At 41.7% G+C, this 19933-nt stretch overlaps 2 protein-coding genes across 5 annotated transcripts in view; both read right to left on the bottom strand.

Annotated features, from left to right (window-relative positions):
- Window positions 1-352: 352 nt before the first annotated feature.
- On the bottom strand, window positions 353-11798 carry urm1 (ubiquitin related modifier 1). The gene is made up of 5 exons (XM_070989526.1): window positions 11745-11798; window positions 9767-9837; window positions 4286-4367; window positions 2253-2301; window positions 353-1689 (listed from the first exon to the last, which is right to left on the bottom strand). Exons 1-5 carry the CDS (start codon window positions 11777-11779, stop codon window positions 1621-1623), a joined length of 306 nt encoding a protein of 101 aa, XP_070845627.1. The 5' UTR covers window positions 11780-11798; the 3' UTR covers window positions 353-1620.
- Window positions 11799-15773: 3975 nt separating this feature from the next.
- The window catches only part of sh2d3ca (SH2 domain containing 3Ca), a 52518-nt gene continuing 48358 nt past the window's right edge, over window positions 15774-19933 (bottom strand). For all 4 annotated transcript variants that reach the window (XM_070988367.1, XM_070988368.1, XM_070988371.1 and 1 more), the window contains 2 exons: window positions 19682-19888; window positions 15774-18181 (listed from right to left, as the gene is read on the bottom strand). In XM_070988367.1, coding sequence (XP_070844468.1) covers window positions 18006-18181; window positions 19682-19888 — 383 coding nt within the window. In that variant the 3' untranslated portion in view covers window positions 15774-18005. The remainder of the gene's footprint in view (window positions 18182-19681; window positions 19889-19933) is intronic.

The following is a 19933-nucleotide window of genomic DNA, read 5'->3' as shown; positions in this document are numbered from 1 at the left end:
CGCAGTGGTCCTGTAGTTCACACCCCACCCACCACTCCATCACCACACACACATATACACACAGCCCACCACCCCCCGCCCCCTCCTCCTCTTATGAATATTCCAGCTGAGAGGGGCTATAGGACGGCAAAATCTCCCTCAAGTCTCGCCTAATCAGCCTAAAACTGCAGTGTGATCACAGAGCTGGTCTTAAATCGATCAGATATAAGCTATCACCGGGAATTATCGAGGCGTGATGGAAAATCCTAATTGAGAAGGCCTCTGTGTGCGGCACAGGCTGGTCTGGATCCCTGCAGCCCACTTTAGGGTGAAATTGTAAAGTGCAGAAACACACAGCGAGACTTTGGTGTTTGTGAAAAAATGATTTTTACATTGGACAACAAAAATCATAACATAGACGACAATTAACACGGAACAGTAGAATTTATTACACAGATATTTATTATTTATTGCAACTGAGTTACCCTCCGCCAATTGAAGAGGGTATAAGAATTACAGTTAAATATTTAATTTGTCATTTCACGTGTTTTTAACTGAGAATATTCCCACAGAAATAAAGCAAAGAAAATATATTGTTCTAATACCTTAAATAAAAAAAAAATTAAAAAAAGCCTTTTGATCATTAAGAGTGTAGTTGCAGAAATTAAGGTGTAACAAAGATTCAGGTACTTAATTTGTCTTAAAAAAAGTTTATTTTTTTATGAGGAAAAATATCAGAAGCAATAAAGAGACTAAAAACGCATTTTACATATATATATACATATTAAAAAAAAAAAATCACAACCCCCCCCCCCCAAAAAAAACAACCCATAACTTTTCTTGGCAACACTTTATTTTAAGGCCCTCATTAGAATTTCTAAGCACATTATAAACACTTAAGGGTTTTTAACACACTACAATGTAGTCTTAGGCACATGTAAGGAAATTGTCTCTTATTTGTTTTCTGGTGTATAAACAGATAATGAATAAGATTAGTAGACCATGACTGTAATCATATAAAGTTATCATTTTTGACAAATATATGAATAAACACTTCCAACGTTCTTATATCTGCTCACAACTAGCCTACAGTGTGTTATTAATGTTGATACACTGCTTGGAAATGCTAATCAGGAGGGTTTAAGTAAAGTGTTGCCTTTTGTTTTATACTCATGAATTAAAGGTCACTGTAGACCTCAGGAGAAGGTCATTTTGTCTTCCTCAGTCATACTGAAGGAGAGGATGCAGGGAGGTGAAGGTTTACACGCCGACTGTGGGTATTTACACTCTCCTCTGTGAGCTGACCAGTACAACCACAGCTTCGTATGGTTGCCCTTTAAACCTGCTCAGCTTGATTGAAAAAAAAGAAAAGAAAAGAATGAAAATCTGTTGGTGTTTACACAAACGTCCAAAAAATTCCTGTCCACATTTACTCTTGGTAACCATCTCTGAATTTCTCATTCCTGCAGACCGACATCAATCACCTCGTATGTGACGGTGCAGGCCGACACATCAGCAACGTCCAATGGGGTAGCGCGTTGTTGAGATGTTGGGGGGAGAAAGAGTGAAGAGTGGAGGGGATGTGGAGAAAAGGCTGTTACAGAGATGTCAAGGCTATGTTTGCCTTCCTCAACCCGTTTTCTATCCTCCATGAAGAGTAGAAATGAACACGACGTTGTCTTGGTCTTGCAGCTGGTAGTCCAGCTCTCCCTGAGGTTTAGAAAACACACAAAATATTCAATATTCAAACAGAAATGTCTGTCTTTACTAATATGAATATGTGTATCACTCCCATGTTCCCACCGAAGCCCAATCAATGACAAACTTTTCATTTCATTTACATCCTGCGTTGCGTCCTGTAATTGAATCAATGGATTCAAATTGAAGCGTTCAGACTGTGTGTGCATGTAAATATGTGCTCAGATATGAGACCCCAAGGACAAACTTGTCTTGCAGCTGCTTTCACATGATGTAACACGTGAACTGACACAGAGAAAATGAACAGTGTGAGGGAACATATAGGCTTCATGCTCACAGTCTTCCTCTTCCTGATTTAAACGTGCACACAAGCATTTTTATATGTCTATGGATCTACGCATGAGGGCATGAAACCGCACATGATCTCCAATCATTTAACACTGTAATGGTGCATCCTCAAAACAGACAACATAGGTTAAAAGAGCTTAAAATAGAAATAATGCATTTTTTTACAAGCTGCTGCAAGCAGGCACACATTTCACCATCTGACAGTGAACGTGGCTCCCAGTGCTCACCATTAGCTCCCAGTCTGCGTCATTGATAAGCACCAGAATCCCAGGTCTCCTGTGGGAAAACACAGCGCTTTGAGTCAGACGCATTTCCCAAAGGTAACACAGGCGCAAACACACGTACACATGCGTGTAAAAGAAACACGTAGAGCAGGAAAGCCTACGTAGATGTACAGGAAAAAAACATCTGAATAAAAAACAGTCAAGATAAAATCCAAAAACTTTCAAGCTTTTATGAAATATGAAAAGTAAACCGGTGAAAGAGAAGCTAAAAAAAAGGTTAAAATGATGCTCAACAAAGGAGAAATAGTATAAATAATGTATTGCTTTCCCAGACCTGACTTTTATTTCCTCTCTGAATGTAAGCCAGTCCAATTAAACCATATTTAGAAAAAATAAATATATTATTACAAATTAAATTCTTACTAATTATTATCAATTACAGTTTAGTCTTTAATGTTTCGGGGTGGTGGATCAAGACTCAGAGGTCACAGCCCGTGTAACAGTTACTCAGCGTAACAGTTTGCTTTAAGAAGATACAGATAATTGAGAAATAGACCTGAAAGTAACAAGAAAAGACAGTAAAAAATATGTTGGGTTTTTTTTTTGTGTGGAATCTTTTCAGTCAAAAAAATTCTGATATCGTTTTAATTTTATAGCAAAATAAAGCTGTAAGAAATCAAGTCTGGTGTTTTAATTTTCAACACTACACAGTATGAAACTAATATAAAGCCAGTATTATATTTGGGAACAAACACTGTTGAATTTATGATAATCAAACTAACTAACTAATAAAAAATCAGGATAAGTGACTGCAAGTGTGTGTTTATGTGTGTTATGTTATGTATGGGGTTATTCTCATTGCTGCTATGTACACTGAGAACGCTCTATCTACAAATACACGGAGACTATTTGTATTTCAAATCACAAAATAAAAAAAATTAAATGTATAAAAATATATGAGATGGAGGTAAAAGAGTAGGAAGATTGTGGGGGGAAACAAACTGTCACCAGAAATTAATGGAGGCCCTAAAATAACATACAGATAAAGGCTAAAAAAAAAAAAAAAAAATCACCACCCTGCAAAAGAGGATAATGGGGATAATGGGGGAGGGTAACAACAGGCACCTATGGGTGCAGTCTGCTCCACACATGTTGGTGTATTGTTTTCCTGAAAGGCACAGAGGAAGCAGTTTAGGTGAAGTGGATGGTGAGATAATGCCTGAAACAGACACCTCTCACAGCGTTCAAGTGAGCCTCTCTCCACCTTGTGGATGCTCTATGACGTCAATGAGAAAGGGCGATGTGAGTGGAACCTGTGAGTACAAACATGTGGCAAAACACACACACACACACACACATTAAAAAAAACATGGCTGAGCTGAGAAAGAACAAAAGGAAAAAAAAAAAAAGCTAAAGATTGTAAACTAACACACACAGTGCCCACCGAGCTTTTTTAATAAGATAATGAAGAAAACACCTTGATGATGGTTTGCTCAAAAACAGTGTGTGCTACCAACATAAAGCACACACAAACACACACATCTAATCTATAAGGTTTATAGGTAGGCCAGCTTTTTCTCCATTCATTGGTTAGGGGGAGCTATAAATAGTCCTGCACAAAGGCAGCTGTAAAAGTCAGCCAGTCCTATAAGACTGCTGTGAGCCCCGGACCCACACACACGGACGTAAACACACACGTGAGTGCATACAAACACAGAGGCTCACATGTGCACGCGCGCACACACACTTGCAAACAGGTAATCATCTTACTGAAACCCATAACCTCAAGGCTAGACTGTTTTTTTCCAGCATTTCAGCAGTTTCAAAGTGCAGGAAAAAAGGCTCGAGAAAGCTCCTCGACTCAAATTTTCAACGGGCCGAAAACTGTCCTCGTCCTGTTTGTGATCAGCTGTAACAGTCATATTTGGCATTTAAGGTTTTGTTCCAGTGGCCGTGTGATGTATAACACGTCCTTTTAGGTTGTATTGTTATACACAGATCAAGTGTGTGTCAAGTGCACACACACACACACTCACACAGAGTCTCCCTGGACAAAGAGCTCGGGCCGTTCCTTCAGCAGGTTCCGTTGGATCCAGACCAGCAGCTGCTTCACGTCCCCTGGAAAACACACACACACACACACATGAGACCCATACACACACAAAGCCCATACAGAGGCAGACAACAGAGGTCACAGGTCAGGGGTTAAGGGTCAAGGTGCACGGTTCCAGCCCCCTGGTCGATGTGACGCGACGGAAGCACCAGGCGGGACGAGGCTGTGTATATGTGTGTGTGTGTGTGTGTGTGTCTGTGTGCATGTATATTTATGAGTGTATGTGTATGTTTGGCGGGCGGGAGAGGAGAGGACACTGGAAATGGGGGAAGGGTTGACTTGTGTCAATGGCCAAGAGCGACATTGTTCACCTTGGTTGGAAAGAAATAAAATGTATGATCTGTGCGTATCAGGCCTGATGCAACTGATCGGAGGTGAAAACAAAGACCATCCGCAGCATTTTTCAAAAATTAAAACGAAGGAAAAAAAAGAAAATATGAAGCCAGACATTTTCCAAAAGCGGCTGCTTCTTCTAACATATGCATTTCATTCCTCTCCAGCCTCACACCTGCAGTGCATATTTTCAGGACTAAATAAAGCGAACAGAAAGGCGCAACGCTCATTTTCTTTGCGAGAGTCAAACATTAAATCGCCTGAGCTTGAATATCCGCGATGCTTGAATTTTCCATGAGTCTGACCTCTGGAACAATCAGATTGACCTTGTCTCAACAATAGGTTGAGCCTCACTCAGACCGGCTGACAGAAAGCCACAAAGGCGACGACAATGAGAGGTTTTAGGATAAATCCCCGCTAAACAACTATTAATGAATATATTATAGTTATGGTGGTCGTTAACATTAAAATTCAAGGTGGTCTAAGAGCTGTTGAGCGCCTGTGTATTCACAGTTGGTGTGTTTGCTTACAAAACTGCGTGTTTTCCTTTAAAAACAGTGGTCTAACATGGACACACATGCAGCAAACGACAGAAATCTAATATCTGCATGTGGCTGTTTCCTGGTTGTGATCAAATGTGGGACGTGTGTGTGTGTGTGTGTGTGTGTGTGTGTGTGTGTGTGTGTGTGTGTGTGTGTGTATGATCACAGCTGTCCACTTAATGTACAGGAGCACAACGAGTCACGATAACACTTGAGAGCTGCACTGCAATTGCTGGCAGCCATATAACACACACAGACACACACACACACACACACCATCAAAATGAACAGTATCAGCATCTTTGAACAGTTTACAATGGAATGAAAGAAGAGAGGGGATGAGGGATGGAGATGTGCAATGAGAGAGTAAATAAACAGAGGAGAGAGAGCTAATAGAGAGAGAGCGAGTGAGAGAGAGAGAGAGAGAGAGAGAGAGAGAGAGAGAGAGAAAGAGAGAGAGAGAGAGAGCAGCAGATGGAGCAGATATGAGGGGGACGACGAGAGTCATCCCGAGACAGGTGTAAGAAGAGCGGTGAAGCCGTAAGCAGGTAGGCGTCGAGCCACACGGGGTTCAGCTGGACCAAACGCAGAGCTAACATCCCATCAGCGTTCAAAGAAGGCGGGTTTGACATCAAGTACGTTCAGAGAGAAGCAGGAGGGAAAATGCTGCGTGCTCACAGCGGAGCAAAACGTGGATTTTGTTTTACTTTTCAGTGAATTTCTTCCTTAGATAAAGAGCGCAGGCTTCCAGCTCACGTGGAAAATTACTGAGATATTGTGTTGTCTAAAATCTTCCAAAAATTCACCAAATTGGGTGGGTGGGTGGATGGGTGCTATGACCGGGGCTCAGGTGTTTTTGATTTCAAAACTGGCCTCCACACATGTGACAAATTTGTTGTTTTTTTTTAAATTTTCTGTGGCAGAGGCATCTTACAGAGGTGAAGGTTTAATTAATGCATCCATAAAAATTGAAGAAATCACAGCGCTGCCATCTCGATCAACCGCCCCTGGTTACAAAACAGATAATACACACCCAAAAAGGAAACGAAGAAAAAAAAATAAAAACAAATGACACTAAAAGAAATATCACAGGGCTTACTTGCAGCATTTAGCTTATGACAATAAATGATTCGTGAATTTGTAGAAGCACCTGCCCGGTCACCGTGGCTATGAGGGCAACAGACTGCGTGGATGATGTGTGATGTATGGAGGCGTGTGTGCATGCGTGTGTGTGTGTGTGTGTTACTGCACATGAGTGTGTGTTCAGGTTAATTGCAGTGCTGTCGGCCAGCTCAGTAGTATAATGATAGTGCTGGTTTTCTACGGTTGCAGGCCTCCGTATAAAAAAAGACAAATACCTCCCTTTGAAACACACACACACACACACACACACACACACACACACACACACACACACACACACACACTACAGAGTCCTAGGCAGTGAATATTGACCGGCACCTCTGTGGGGCTAAAAACAGAACTAATCTCTACAGAAGTCATAACTCCTTCTTTCTGGTGACTCCTTCCTTCGCCCTCTCTCTCTGCCTTTGACTGTTGGTAATTTTTCTCCACCATTACCCCTTATTCGCTCTTTCATCCTCTCGCCCCCCATTTACTTTTTCATTTGCTCTCTCTCTCCCTCCATCTCACGCACTCTCACACTCTCTTTAATTCTCTCGTAAAACCCACTCTCCTCCCATCATTCCCCCCTTCATCTCTTTACATCTTCTGCCTTCTTGTTTTTATTTGCCTCCCCCTAAAAACACACACAAGCAAACATGTTAAAGTTGCACGCAGGAAATAAACGGGATGTCCTCGCTCGATATGCAGGTCGATGATAATTCAAGCTCATCAGTTAAGATTTTTATAACAGAAACAGTCATCAGGCGGTGCCGTTTTAATGGCTTTCTTGGAAAAGCTTACACAAATTTAAATGATCCAGAGCCAAAACAACAGGCTTACACACATGAACTGCATGAGAGAAGGGACACAATGTAAAGCATTAGCAACCAGCAGCTAGAGAGGCGAAAGGACGACGACACGGAGCGACTGAGGGCTTTTGATCACGCTTTGCAGTCCAGGTAGACGGGGGAAAGAAAATGAGGGAACAAACAGACAAGAGACAGGGAAAATGCGTCACAGCCTCCTAATGCATCTTGGGATAGCTGCGTTGCGTGGGTGGAAAGGAGACATGGAGGGAGGGGAAGGAAAAGGCGCCATTTTGACGGCGATTCAAAACCGTGCCCGCTTTTCTTTTGTGCGTGCAGTTTTTCCCCCCTTTCTTCTCCCTTTGCTTTTCCGTCTTTGTGTGATTATGACGGTCATGTGAGGGGGGATGAGCTATCCATCTTTCTGCTGATGCGAGGGGCAAAAACTGTGTGATCCTTCGACCACGGGGGTTTTGTTGTGTGCGTGCATGAGAGGGAGAGAGAGTAAGAGAGAGAGAGAGACGGGGGGGGGTGTCTTTCAGTCGAGGGTCATCAATCACCAGCTGGGGTCAAAGAGAAATACGAAGGATTCAGAACCAATTATATCTGCCTTCACTGCTCCCCTTCTGTATGAACACACACTCATGCGAACACACACGCGCACTGACGCGTAACGCGAAATTAGTTCGGAGCAACATTTTCAGGATCAGCAAACCTGCCAGACACACAAACTTAAGATCACAATGAGCCAATACATCCAGGAAATGTTATGTCAAAATGTCCGCGCTGCTGGGACGTTACAATGATCAACTTCGTGCACCGCATGGCAAAACACACACACACACACACACACACACACACACACACACACACACACACACACACACACACACACACACACACACACACACACACACACACACACACACACACACACACACACACACACAGGTCGGCTGGTGCAGCAAGGTCATATCTGGCTGACATTCCCTGTTCTGGTCAACTTTTGTCTTTTTGTTGTCGTGGTAACGTCAGCGCCATGGATGAACATGCTTTGTTTAGTGAAATACCAAAGACACACACACACACACACACACACACACACACACACACACACACACACACACACAAATATATATATATATATAAAATCACAGTTTTAACCTCTATGCAGCTGCCATTCACTGCTTTTTCTCTCCTTATTTTCTCAATAAGCCGAGTCCTGAGGTGGGTTTGGGAAGTTAAATCAGGCTGTCAGCAGGTTTTCCCTCGACCCCTCCTCCCCCATGCTGAGTTAGTGACCCACATTGGAGGAAACCTGAATCTCTCACCAAATTAAAATCTATTTCATTTGAATCCTGAGGTAGAAAAGTTTTATGAATTGAGAAATGAGCCCGCCAAGCCAGCTGAAATGACCCCTGACTTGAGGGTCTGTCGCCCCACTGCACTGTTGCAACCCACAGAAAAAAAAAAAAAATTAACTTCCCTTTTACCCCGTTTACTACACCCATTCATGTACACACATACATCGGCTTTAGCAGTGGGCAGCTTCTCCAAGTGGCAGTTTAGAAGGAGAACAGGCAGCCACACAGATGTTATGATGATGGGAGGACAATGGCTTACAGGAGGGAGTCATGACATTGAAGGGTTAATGATGGCGCTCGTATCCATATTGAAAACTGAGCAGATTTTTCTGTTGTGTGATGTTGTTTCCTGTAGTGTCAACAAAACCTCATAACACACATTTCAACATGGCTATATCAACAGTCACAATGCAAGTGTGCTTTTAGTGTGATCTTGTAAAGGAGAAACTGCCTGAAAAGAGCTCCTGGCTAAATAAAGGTTAAAGAAATAAAACGTGTGGCCATTATGATCTAAAAAGGCACCGTGTCTGTTGCTTTGAGATAACAGCTGGAATTATGCGAAATGTGTACAACGCTGATGGTCTTGCATTTTCATACAATTTATCTTGAGATGACCGCCAGTCATTTCCAAACCACTCTGTAAGCAACAATTCTGAAAACGTGCAACAAAAACCTCACCGACCGCAAACTCTTGACCGCGAGGGAAACCAAAGAATCGTGCACACTATCCATCACTGTTGATCGAAGGCAAAGCAAAACGTCATCGACACAGTGAGCAGCAGTGATCCACAGTGTGAGGGATTGTTGCTTTCTCCACAAACCGTCATCTGTTATATTTCTTTTCCTATTTTCCCCATTGGTTTCCATTCATTTCAGCATGTTATGGCAGTCAACGTGATGAGGCTGCAAAATGAATGCATGTGATCCATCACACTGAAGCGCATATCTAATTTTAATTTAGTTGATTTAACATAATCATCACATGGTAATGTAGCTAAAAACAAGCAGGCAACATGAATTTAAAGTGAAATGTAAAAGCTTGTAGAGTAAAAAGCTGTCACCTGGCAGCCAAGATGTCTGATGTCTTGTCCATGAACACACTGCGTATAATACCAGTCTGTGTGCTTTGCAGTGAATGTACTGAAGCTTGCAGAAACACTGGACGGGTCCTTGAGGACATCACCGTTACACAATGAGGCTCTAAATATGACACGAGCAGACAGGTGATACTCACAGGGCTGAGATTGGCTTGGAAGCGTCACATGATGTTCCTTCACGCCATTAAAAAGCAGCTCTGCTCCGCCACTAGACAAAAAAAGAGTTAGACGGATCAATAAAGTGTGTGCGTTGTGGCATTTAGAGACTGGTGGGGGTTCTGTCAAAACCAGCTGTTGTGCTGTGTCAATCTACAACGTAATTAACTATTTCCAATAAAAGTACATTTCAAATATATAAAAAACAAGAGCACAGAGTGGTGTTTTTCACAGGAAAAGAAGTCAGAAGCACACCATCAAAATAAAAACAGCTTTACAGATATAGCAATTAAACAACACACACACATTTAAGAGGCCGAAGCAGGTTGAAAGATGAAATATATAAAACCCATTTACACCTGCTTTCCATCACTCTGAGCCTGAGGAAAGCTTTTCTATATTATGTGGGATCTTGAAAGAAACCATTAAGACACAATGGGAGGAAGTTTCAGCTGAAAAGGGTCTGAAAGGTTCAGGTGTACAAGCTGCTGCTCCCCAAATATCACGACCAAACCGCTGAGTCACATGTGGGGAAAGCAGGGCTGGTTTCAGTATTCTGGGCTAAACCCTTGAGCAGGGCAGCTCAGGTATTTCATTCACTTGACTGGCCAATAACAGAGATGTGTGTCTGGTTATTTTATGCATTCATTTGTTAATTGATGGTGTAGAAAGTTAGGTAACGCTTTAATTTAAAGTCTGTGATATTCCCACTCTTTTCTTGAGGTTTCTTTGAAAGCGTCAAAGGTAATTTCGTAGTGATTATAGTTACTGGTACTGCTGCGCTTTGTTTGTATGAATTGTACCCAATAAATGTCTGAGGACCAAAATGTTGTTAATAAAGAGAGTACAAGAAAACGGATATTTTTTTGGTTATTTTTGTCACAATTTATGATCCAACGCACTTGTCCATAAGACTTTCTGGGGTGCAAGAAATAGTAATTTCAGAGCAAATAAAGAAAAATTCTGAAATAGTCATTTCAGCTTTTAGTTATATTAGTTAGCTGTGCTGAGTTTACAAACAGTTGTTGAGCAGTTTGTTTTAAAATCTTAACGACTGGAAAAACTGAAAGAGATCCTTCTGAATGTAAGATAATATTAATTTAGCATTTCAGAGTTCATCTGCCAGATTGTTTGCATGCTTTTCAAAAAACAAAAGTGATGAATTACCGTAACAGATCAGTTAAAATAGGGAATTATGGGACCCATAATTTTTTTTTCCTTAATGCAGGAACATACATAAACTGAAAAGGGACTTTTTAAGTATCCCCCACCCATGTGCTGCTCTATTGCTGTCATATTTATTGGTTTTATTGTTTAAGGATTTTACCAAATCAAAACTTTATGCTGAAACTTGATTGCTGTCAAGTCTCACACAAGTCTCTGAGGACTTAGTTTGTGATGCATGTCTGTTTTCCATGCAGGTCTATCGTTCAACGGGAAACTGTTTTCTTTTTGTTTTGCAGTTCATTGATTATGTTCAGAAACAGTTTCGGCATGTTCTTCCCTGCAGCCTTTGCACATGTGGCTGAGCTGCAGGAGGAAGCGGGGAGGTACAGAGAGGGACGCTGTCTGTGTGGAACAGGTCTCACAGTTTTAAATGTTTCACAGGCTTCACAGTGCAGCCCGGTCAGACTGAAGACGATGTTAAAGGTCGGTCAGCTCCCACAAATGCCCATTTTTGTTTTGTTCAGCTCTGTTTTAAGGCACCTCCCTCTCTGTTCCTATCAAATTACAGAGAAGAAGCGATCACACGTTGATGGATATTTCATAAACAAACTGAAAACTAGCAGGTCAAGCTAGCTGTTACACTGATATAAGGACTTTTTTAAGTAAACGAAGAATTACGATACAACAATAAACTAATACAAGGGTCGCCCAGCCTTTGGTCTCCGCCTGACTGCTGACGGAACGTTAAAACGTGACGACTAAACTGTCAGAAAGGGTTTTAATTTCGCCTACCCAAACTCCAGGTGAATCGCTAAGGGCGCTGCCATATTGTCGGCAAATGCAGGAAGTAGTAAGATGAAGTCGGAAGTGACGTATTTAGATACGTTTTTCATTGGTTGACGGGAGACTAGACGTGGTGAGCAAACTGAATGCAAGCTCAGAATTATCTTTCAATGAAATGTCTGCCCCCCCCCCCGGTTCTTCAGATATTTAATTTGAATTTTGATTTTCAATGTTTCCAGAATTTCAGTTTTTACACTTTTACTCATGTTTTTGAACTTCAACCTGAAAGCATTTTGGAGACTGTTCTGCACACTCCAGAGTCAGTAATGCAAATACCAGCTCCTTTATCCCAAGGCAAGGCAAGTTTATTTGTGTAGCACATTTCATACTCAAAGGCAGTTCAAAGCAATTTACATAATGCATTAAAAACATATAATGGAGAGGAAAATACCATAAAGCATTGAAATGCAAATTAAAATAAATCAAACCTTTCAAAAAGAAATCAAAAATTGAATTGAAATTGAATCCAAAATTGAAACCAGACATATAAATACACAATATATGAATAAGATATATCATGAGGTGTATTCAAGGTTCAATCAAAGGCTGTTCAGACACAGATTTAAACTTGGTGCTAATACCCTCTGGTTGTTTGTTTTAGCTCTGTTGTGTTCAGGAGCTAAATACTGCTTCTGTGCGCTTAGTTTGCACTCTGGGAACAGTTAGCAGCCCTTTACCAGATGACCTGAGAGGCATAGAAGGTGTATTTTGGTTCTGAGCTGTTGAGAAATTTATAGACAAGCAGCAATACTTTAAACTCTATTCTCTGAAACACTGAAGACCAGTGAAGAGACCTGTGTGATGTGAGCAGCTTTCTTGGTCTCTGTAAGGACTCGAGCAGCAGCATGCCAAATTGCCAGTTTTTAAATTGTATTGTTGTGTGTTACTGTCTAACTGCTTTGCAGTATAAGGACTGTGGTTACCATTTTTAAGCTGGACTTGAACTTGTTTTGACTGAGTGCAACTATAAGCTTTACGTTGGTGCCTCCATTTATGAACTGGTATTCCCTTGGACTTTAACTTTATTTGAGAAAATCATTATATTGGAAAGTCATTAGTATACAGCACTCTCCCACACATGGCCTGTGCAAGTGCATGCATTTGCATTGTATGAGTCAATATTTAAGTGTGTAGAGGCATGACATGAGTGTGTGAATGCACATCTGTCTCTCTATCCCCTCTCTCCCTCCTTACATACATGCTCAATCATACTGGTGACAGTTCCAGTCCCAGTATACAGGGCTGGGAGGCTGGGGTGGGGGTGGGAGAGGGTCGGTCAGAGGTTTGAATTGCAAATCTGCTGCCTTCTGTTGGCGTCCAAGCCTTAGTAGGCCCTTCCCTGTCTACATTCATGTGTTAATGAGGAGTCAGTGCAGGGGCAGATAGACAGATCGACCAGGGGCCTGGCGGGGGGTGAGGGAAGAGTGGGGCGTGGATCAGGAGACGGGCGGGAAAACGAGGGGGTCCTCTGATGGCGGAGGCCGCAGTGGAAGTTTTGAAAGATAATGAAGACATGATGTGTACCATTCGTGAGTGCTGTCTTTTGGTCCTAACTGGGGTGAGGAGTGTCCTCAAAAGTGAAAACAGTCATGGGGTGAGCTCAGAGGGAGGCAAACAGGCAGAAGATGGGGTGTGGGTGGGATTGTTATGGCTGTAAGTTTCATGAGTGATCCAGGAATGATCGCAGCATTACTGGGTGTCACGTCATATTTGCTAAGCTGCCTTGAAGTTCACATAAAGCTGCGGATGGTACGCCTTGCTTCTGTTGTACTCTGATGGATTTCTTGTGCTTTCTTCATCTCAGTGTGCCGTGATCAAAATTGAGCCTTTATGTGAATTTGATACGTGCACACAAATAGTTGCATTTACATTTTATATGATTCTTGATTATCATACAATAAAAACTGAGTGTGTAATATCAAGGAATACACAAGGATCTGCTCTCACCCAGTGCCAATGTTCATATTAAATTACAATGTCTTCCTCCTGGACTTACTAAATATGTGATTCACTATGAGGTCAAACATTCTTTCATCAAATTATTTTTATTAGATTTTATTCTGTGAAAGAGCAGTGGTGACCTCTTACGTGACAAATATGTAACTATGCTTTGTCTCTATGTGCAACCTATATCCCACCCAAGCTATAGTCGTTCTCATCCTGGCCTGTCATTACAAAAATGGAGATTACATCTCATTGACACTGACATTTTAGACATTTATTGACAACGGGAAATGTTATAATCAAGCAACATTACAACCCTAAATCCATTTAAACAGACACAACTTTGGATCCCACCCCCCCATATCTGCCTGTAGATGGACGTCAAAAGTCAGTGCTACGCTGCCAGGCACCGGCTATAAAGCAGCCGGGGTCACACATGATCAGATGACAATGACCAGCACAATGGATTAGCTGTAAAAGGACTGGGGGAGAGATTAGGGGTGAATTGATGACGGTTGGTTGGCTGGTTGGCTGGCTTGCTGGCAGGCCTGGGAGATCTTGGGTCTGTTTCAATAAGGAACATAAAGAGCTGAAATTAACATGTACCATGATACCAAGCAGAGAGAATCCTCTTAGAGATTACATCCATAACATGTTACGCCTATGGAACTGTATGGAAAGGGGAGACAAAGAGCACAGCGAATGATAATTTTCTATTGTAGCAGATTACGGGGCATCCTATTCTGTTCTATGCTGCTGGATTCTGTTCTGTTTTTTTCCACAACTTAGCTTTCTTAATGACACAAATGTAGTCATTCTCCTAATTTATATTTTTCCCAGGAAATTTTTCACCTGGAATAAACTCAACCCCCTCACCGCCTCAGTATAACATCTGCCAGGCCGCACTACTGCCTCCGTAATGAAGGGGGTAAGCAGCAAGAGCAACAGCAGTATTCCTGCAACATCTGTGTTGTGGCACACATACACACACATGTTGACAAAAGCACACTATGATACAAAAACACATTCACATACATTCACACATACGGACACACGCTCACACACGCATGGATACACACACACGCACACAGTCCATCTGTCTTTGTCTCCCTCCCACTGCCATCGCCATGGGTTTGCCTGAAAAAAAATGTGTGAGGCCTTGCACAACACGCATGCTCAGTGCTCTTCATAAGGTGTATTTTCAGTTAAACACAACATACACTGCACATTTGTGTGCATCATGAGCATTAAAAAGACTAAAAATAGAGTATCTCATCTGTGCTTGATCCAAGAAACTAGCGGATGAAAAAGGACATTCTTGTCTACCTGGGGAGGAACCCTGAAAACTCAGGAAGTACTGCTCTGCCAGCCACCTAAACTGGACCAGGAACCAGGACGCTCATGTCTGCAGATGGCTGGATGATAACTGTGGACTGTACATAAAAGACGGACCAGCGTTGGTTTGACAGTGAAATGCTGCCCTCTACTGGTCATGCATGCGCATTGCACTGCAGGCCCTAACTATTATACATACCTATTCTAAAGTCGTTGTTGCCTTCATCATTCATCCTCATCTTCTCCCACTACAACAAGAAATGCATTGAGAGAAGTCCCTTGTGTGTTTATGTAGCTCAAAGAAGTCTGTCAATATTCTGCACTTTTCTAAGCCCATTCTTTCCTCCTGAGGATGTAAATTTTTAAAAACATGTCAAAAATTTATATTTTCATTTACAAAAAAACTTAAATATTTCCTTAAACAGCTGGGTACTGTCATTTTTAGCAAACACTACTCAAACAGGAGTCAGTGGTGCATTTGTTGCATGTAAGATGAATGTTCATTGTAATGAAGGAACATGTCGCCCAATGCAATAGTGTAGCTCACTGATGTGTTTTAAATAGTTTTTGGACAACCCTTGAGGTCTATCAGACCTTTCATGGGATTTGATGGCAGCTAGAAAAACTAAACAAAAATAAGACACCCCCTTAATAACTTTAGGACATGCTTTCTTTCCAAACAAAATCAAACTCTTTGACACAAGCAATCATTTTATTTGAAAAAAAGTGAATTGCTATGTACAGTACGTAAAAAAACATGAGATCGGTCCTAAAACATTTCTCGTCTTTTTGCTTTTCAAGTTCATCTCATACAGCCCTGTTACAAAAAACAGGAGAATTCACACACGGTCAGCGCATTCCTGTACAGCATTCAGCAAAGGACAAATAAAACAGATTACATCATCATCATCATCATCATCATCATCATCATCACTTTGTCTTCATCAGTGTCATCAGACCTAAACCAGTAGGTTTGATATCTGATAGCAGTGACAGCAAACATTGGTCTTAAAACACACAATCAATGTGTTTTTCCCGTGTGTGGTGTGTGTGTGTCTTCCTGTTATATCATATTACAATTCATGATTCAGTGTTTTTTGCTGACTAAAGATCGCCCCCTGTTGGACCACAGTGGGAACTGGCACATAGCTCCTCACCTACTGAACTGCTCTGTAGAGCTGAACCTAAATATGGTTCAGACTAGAAAGCGGGAGAATCAAACATCCATTCAAGGATCTCTGATATGCAACTTTCAGATAGAAGGATATTTTTAGAATTATTTCTGTTTGATTGATATCTGATAAGACTTTATCATATAGAGATTAGCAATTTGGATAGGGTTAGAGAGAGGATAGGCATCTTAAAAGGAAGGGGACGTAAGAAGTGGAAAACTGGCTGTCTAAAATATTCTGAATGGGGGGGTCTCAGCCCTTGGTTGAAATGATTGCATAGCTCTGAGAGTTGGCTCCAGCCCTCTCAGGCCCAGGCTGTAAATACAGCAATGATTTAACACAAAATGTAATCCCACAGCAACAAACAGATTAGGATCATTTTAGCTCTACGGCCCAAACACAAATTCAAAACATACAACCCAAAGACATTCTGTGTTGCAGGGCTGTGGTCAACATGTCCTTATCTGATTCAGTTTTTTTAATCATTCACTGGTTTTCAAGCAAAGATGTAAGATGACAGATTTCTCTGTCTGTTCAGCATCATTCAAGATTATCCACAGACATGAAAGATCTCCACTGTATCAGCTGTATATTTCTCAACTGTGACACATTCAACACATTTAAATTAGTCGTTTAAAGCAACATTTTACTTGGTATAACATTTATAGCTGCATGCATCAACCATTTGAATTATTTCTGCAAATGCACAAAACGAAGGTAGTGATACCAAAGCATGTTCATAAATGTTTATATACTAAGTGAAACATTGCTTTGACTAAATTTAAACAGAAGACACCCCATTTTTCCTGTATTATTGTGCTGTTTTTAGTTAAATTTGGTGCACAAGACACACAATATCAAATGTATTAGTCGAACAGCTACAACAGAGGGAGGTTGCTTTCTAATTTTAATGTTTTTAGCAACTCACAAAGCCCTCATATTGAAGTTTCAGCATTACTTCTCCAAATGTTTCATTTCTGATACATTTATTAATGCATGCCTGATACATTTTTAATGGGATTCAATGGGACTGCTTGATACATATTTGATGAGATTTTATGAACATGGTTCCCTCAGAATGAGCACTGACAGATTCTCACGAGTTTGGTGAAGCAACGTCCATGATGTTTAGATATCCTCTCATCATAACGAGTCAATAAGACAAAAGAAAAGCATAAAACATGAATCACATACAAAAATGAAGGAATGTAAACACACACACAGATGCACACGCACTCACTCACACAGACGAAACATCTATATATGAGCTATGCACGTTATTGTTATCATTTCTGCTACAGTGTATGACAGCAGTTGTTTGAAACAAGAGAGCGTCTGTGTTTTCTTGGAGCAAAATCAAACTCTGCTGCTCTGTTTGGCCCTCTGGACACACCGTACACGTTACTGTTTGTACCAAACAGAGGAGCCGGTCACCCATCTGTCCCCGTCTTCTTATGCACTCAGCTTGTCTCCTCTCTGATGCCATTTAAATATTTTAGTGCTAAGTGAGGAAGTCCACAGGGAGGAACAGAAAGAGAAGTCCACAGTGAATGCAACACATGATATAAGTGAGACCCTCTTCTCTCTATTCCTATTGCTCACTGCACATGCATCTGTTAGCTGCCTCTTCATTCGCTCTCACCTCTCCCAGTATTCACGCTGGACTCTTCATATCATCCTTCGCGATGCAAAACAAGACCACAATGAGTGGCGAGTGCAGATGGGCGTGTTTTGGTGACGGCGGGTGTCGGGGCAGGTGCTATAGCTCGCTGTGGCGTACAGGGGGCTCTAGCTTGTGTGACAGGGCGGTGAGGACCTTGTCGAACTTCTCGTAGCGCTCCGATTGGCTGCCCTCAGAGCCGCGGCTGCCCCACAGAAGACGCATCTGAAACTCTGTCTGGAAGATTTCGTGAATTTGTGCTCGCTCCTGGAGTCCTAGAGAGGAGAGTGCAGGATGTTACTCTTAACTCACACCTGAGAATATTAGACAAGGTGAAAAATGAAAATAAAAGAACACCAAAGTGCATGTTAAAAGGTAAGTAAAGTCAGTCACTGTTGAAAGACAATTTGAAAATTATATGAAAGACTGAATATAATGAAAATACAAACTACCATCATATCGTGCGACAAAATAATCTTAACTCAAAGGTTCACTGGCTGATGAAGGCTGTGAGATGAGGGTGAAAGCTCTGAAAAGTGGGCCTCTGAGTTGAGATCACATGTACTGTCCAACGTCCATGCTTAAATATTATCCTTCTGCTGCTCTTTGCAGTGAGGCCACAGGGAATGTAACCTGCATGCCTTGATGTTTACTAAGTACATTCCTCCCTCGTGCCCAATTAAATAATTCAAATTCCTGAACGCCACCCTTAAGATGAATTTAAGACAGCTTTTGAACATAAACCAGTTTCAACAACTGCATGAAGTAAGCATCTGAGCTTTGCTTGGCGCTGTTGATGAAGGGAGCAGACTGAGGTCAAGCTGATCGATAGTGAGATATAACAGAAAACAGAGATGTGAGCTGATAGCTATTGACACGTGGTTCAATAAAGCAGTAATGGCCTCAAACTGAGAACCATTGGGAAGGTATTAGGGATCAATACAGTTAACATAGTGACCGCACACACATACAGTCGTTTCATCAAATCAGCGATGTTGTAATAACACTCATACTGAAAACACGCCTCACTATTAACAGCAGTACATTAACAGCATGAGGTGTAACACAAAACCAGCTGTGGCGAGAAAACGGCTTATTCTAATCAATCTGAAGGTCAGTGTGAAGGCTGACTGCATTAATGAGGTTAAACCAAACAGTATTAGGGGTAGAGGGGCAGGGAGAAAATGTATTTTTCCTCAGAAAAATATATGGATGACAACAGAGATGTATTTTTATTTAAAACGAGGGTCTAGAGGAGCCTCTGTTTTTATTGGGTCGCCAATTGGCAGAGTAAAATGCAGAACAAAGCGATGATATGTGGATCCTATTTCCTAATTAAAAAGGAAGAAGAGAGGGCTACACGTATAATGACAGAACTGGAGTTACATCCAGTAACTACTATGTCTTTTTTGCTTCACTTCATCTGTTCAGCTAAGATCTGCCCATGAGTCAGTAATGAGGGTCTTAAAAATGAACAAGTTGGACAGACAAACACAGCACTCTCAGCTTTGGGGCAAAGTCAAAACTTTTGAGTGTTCTGACAGCGGAAAAGAAAGTCATGTGTTTGTGTGGCATTTGAATTGGTTGGTGTTTGCTGTTAGTTGAGGCTCGTGTGTCGTTAGCTAGTGAATATCACTGGTCAGTGTTTGCCACTGACATTATCTTGTGTCTGTCTCCGACTCGAAGGCTTATGTGGATTAGGCAGCAAAGTGCATTCATTCGACATTGTTTTGATTGTCTCAAGTCCTGCTTCCAAACATCGCCCTTGTCCTTACCCTGCAGCTTGGTCTCGGCGTTAGTTCTATAGATCCCCCCGTGATGTGCGATGGTACGAGCTGCCTCTAGGTGGTACATGACTACATCTACTCCCACCTCAGCACTCTCCCAGGGCTCCAGCCCCTCCCCGAGAGCCATGCCCCGCTCCAATAAGGACAGGACAGGAATGATGTGGGGGAGTGAGGTGTTGGACAGGGCGCTCGATTCTGTAAGCAGGACAGTTTTGAATTCAGTTGGAAATAAACACACAC

The sequence above is a fragment of the Chaetodon trifascialis genome, chromosome 20 (assembly GCF_039877785.1).
Source record: "Chaetodon trifascialis isolate fChaTrf1 chromosome 20, fChaTrf1.hap1, whole genome shotgun sequence".
In the NCBI taxonomy this organism is placed as follows: Eukaryota; Metazoa; Chordata; class Actinopteri; order Chaetodontiformes; family Chaetodontidae; genus Chaetodon; species Chaetodon trifascialis.
This window is presented reverse-complemented; position numbering and strand designations above follow the sequence as displayed.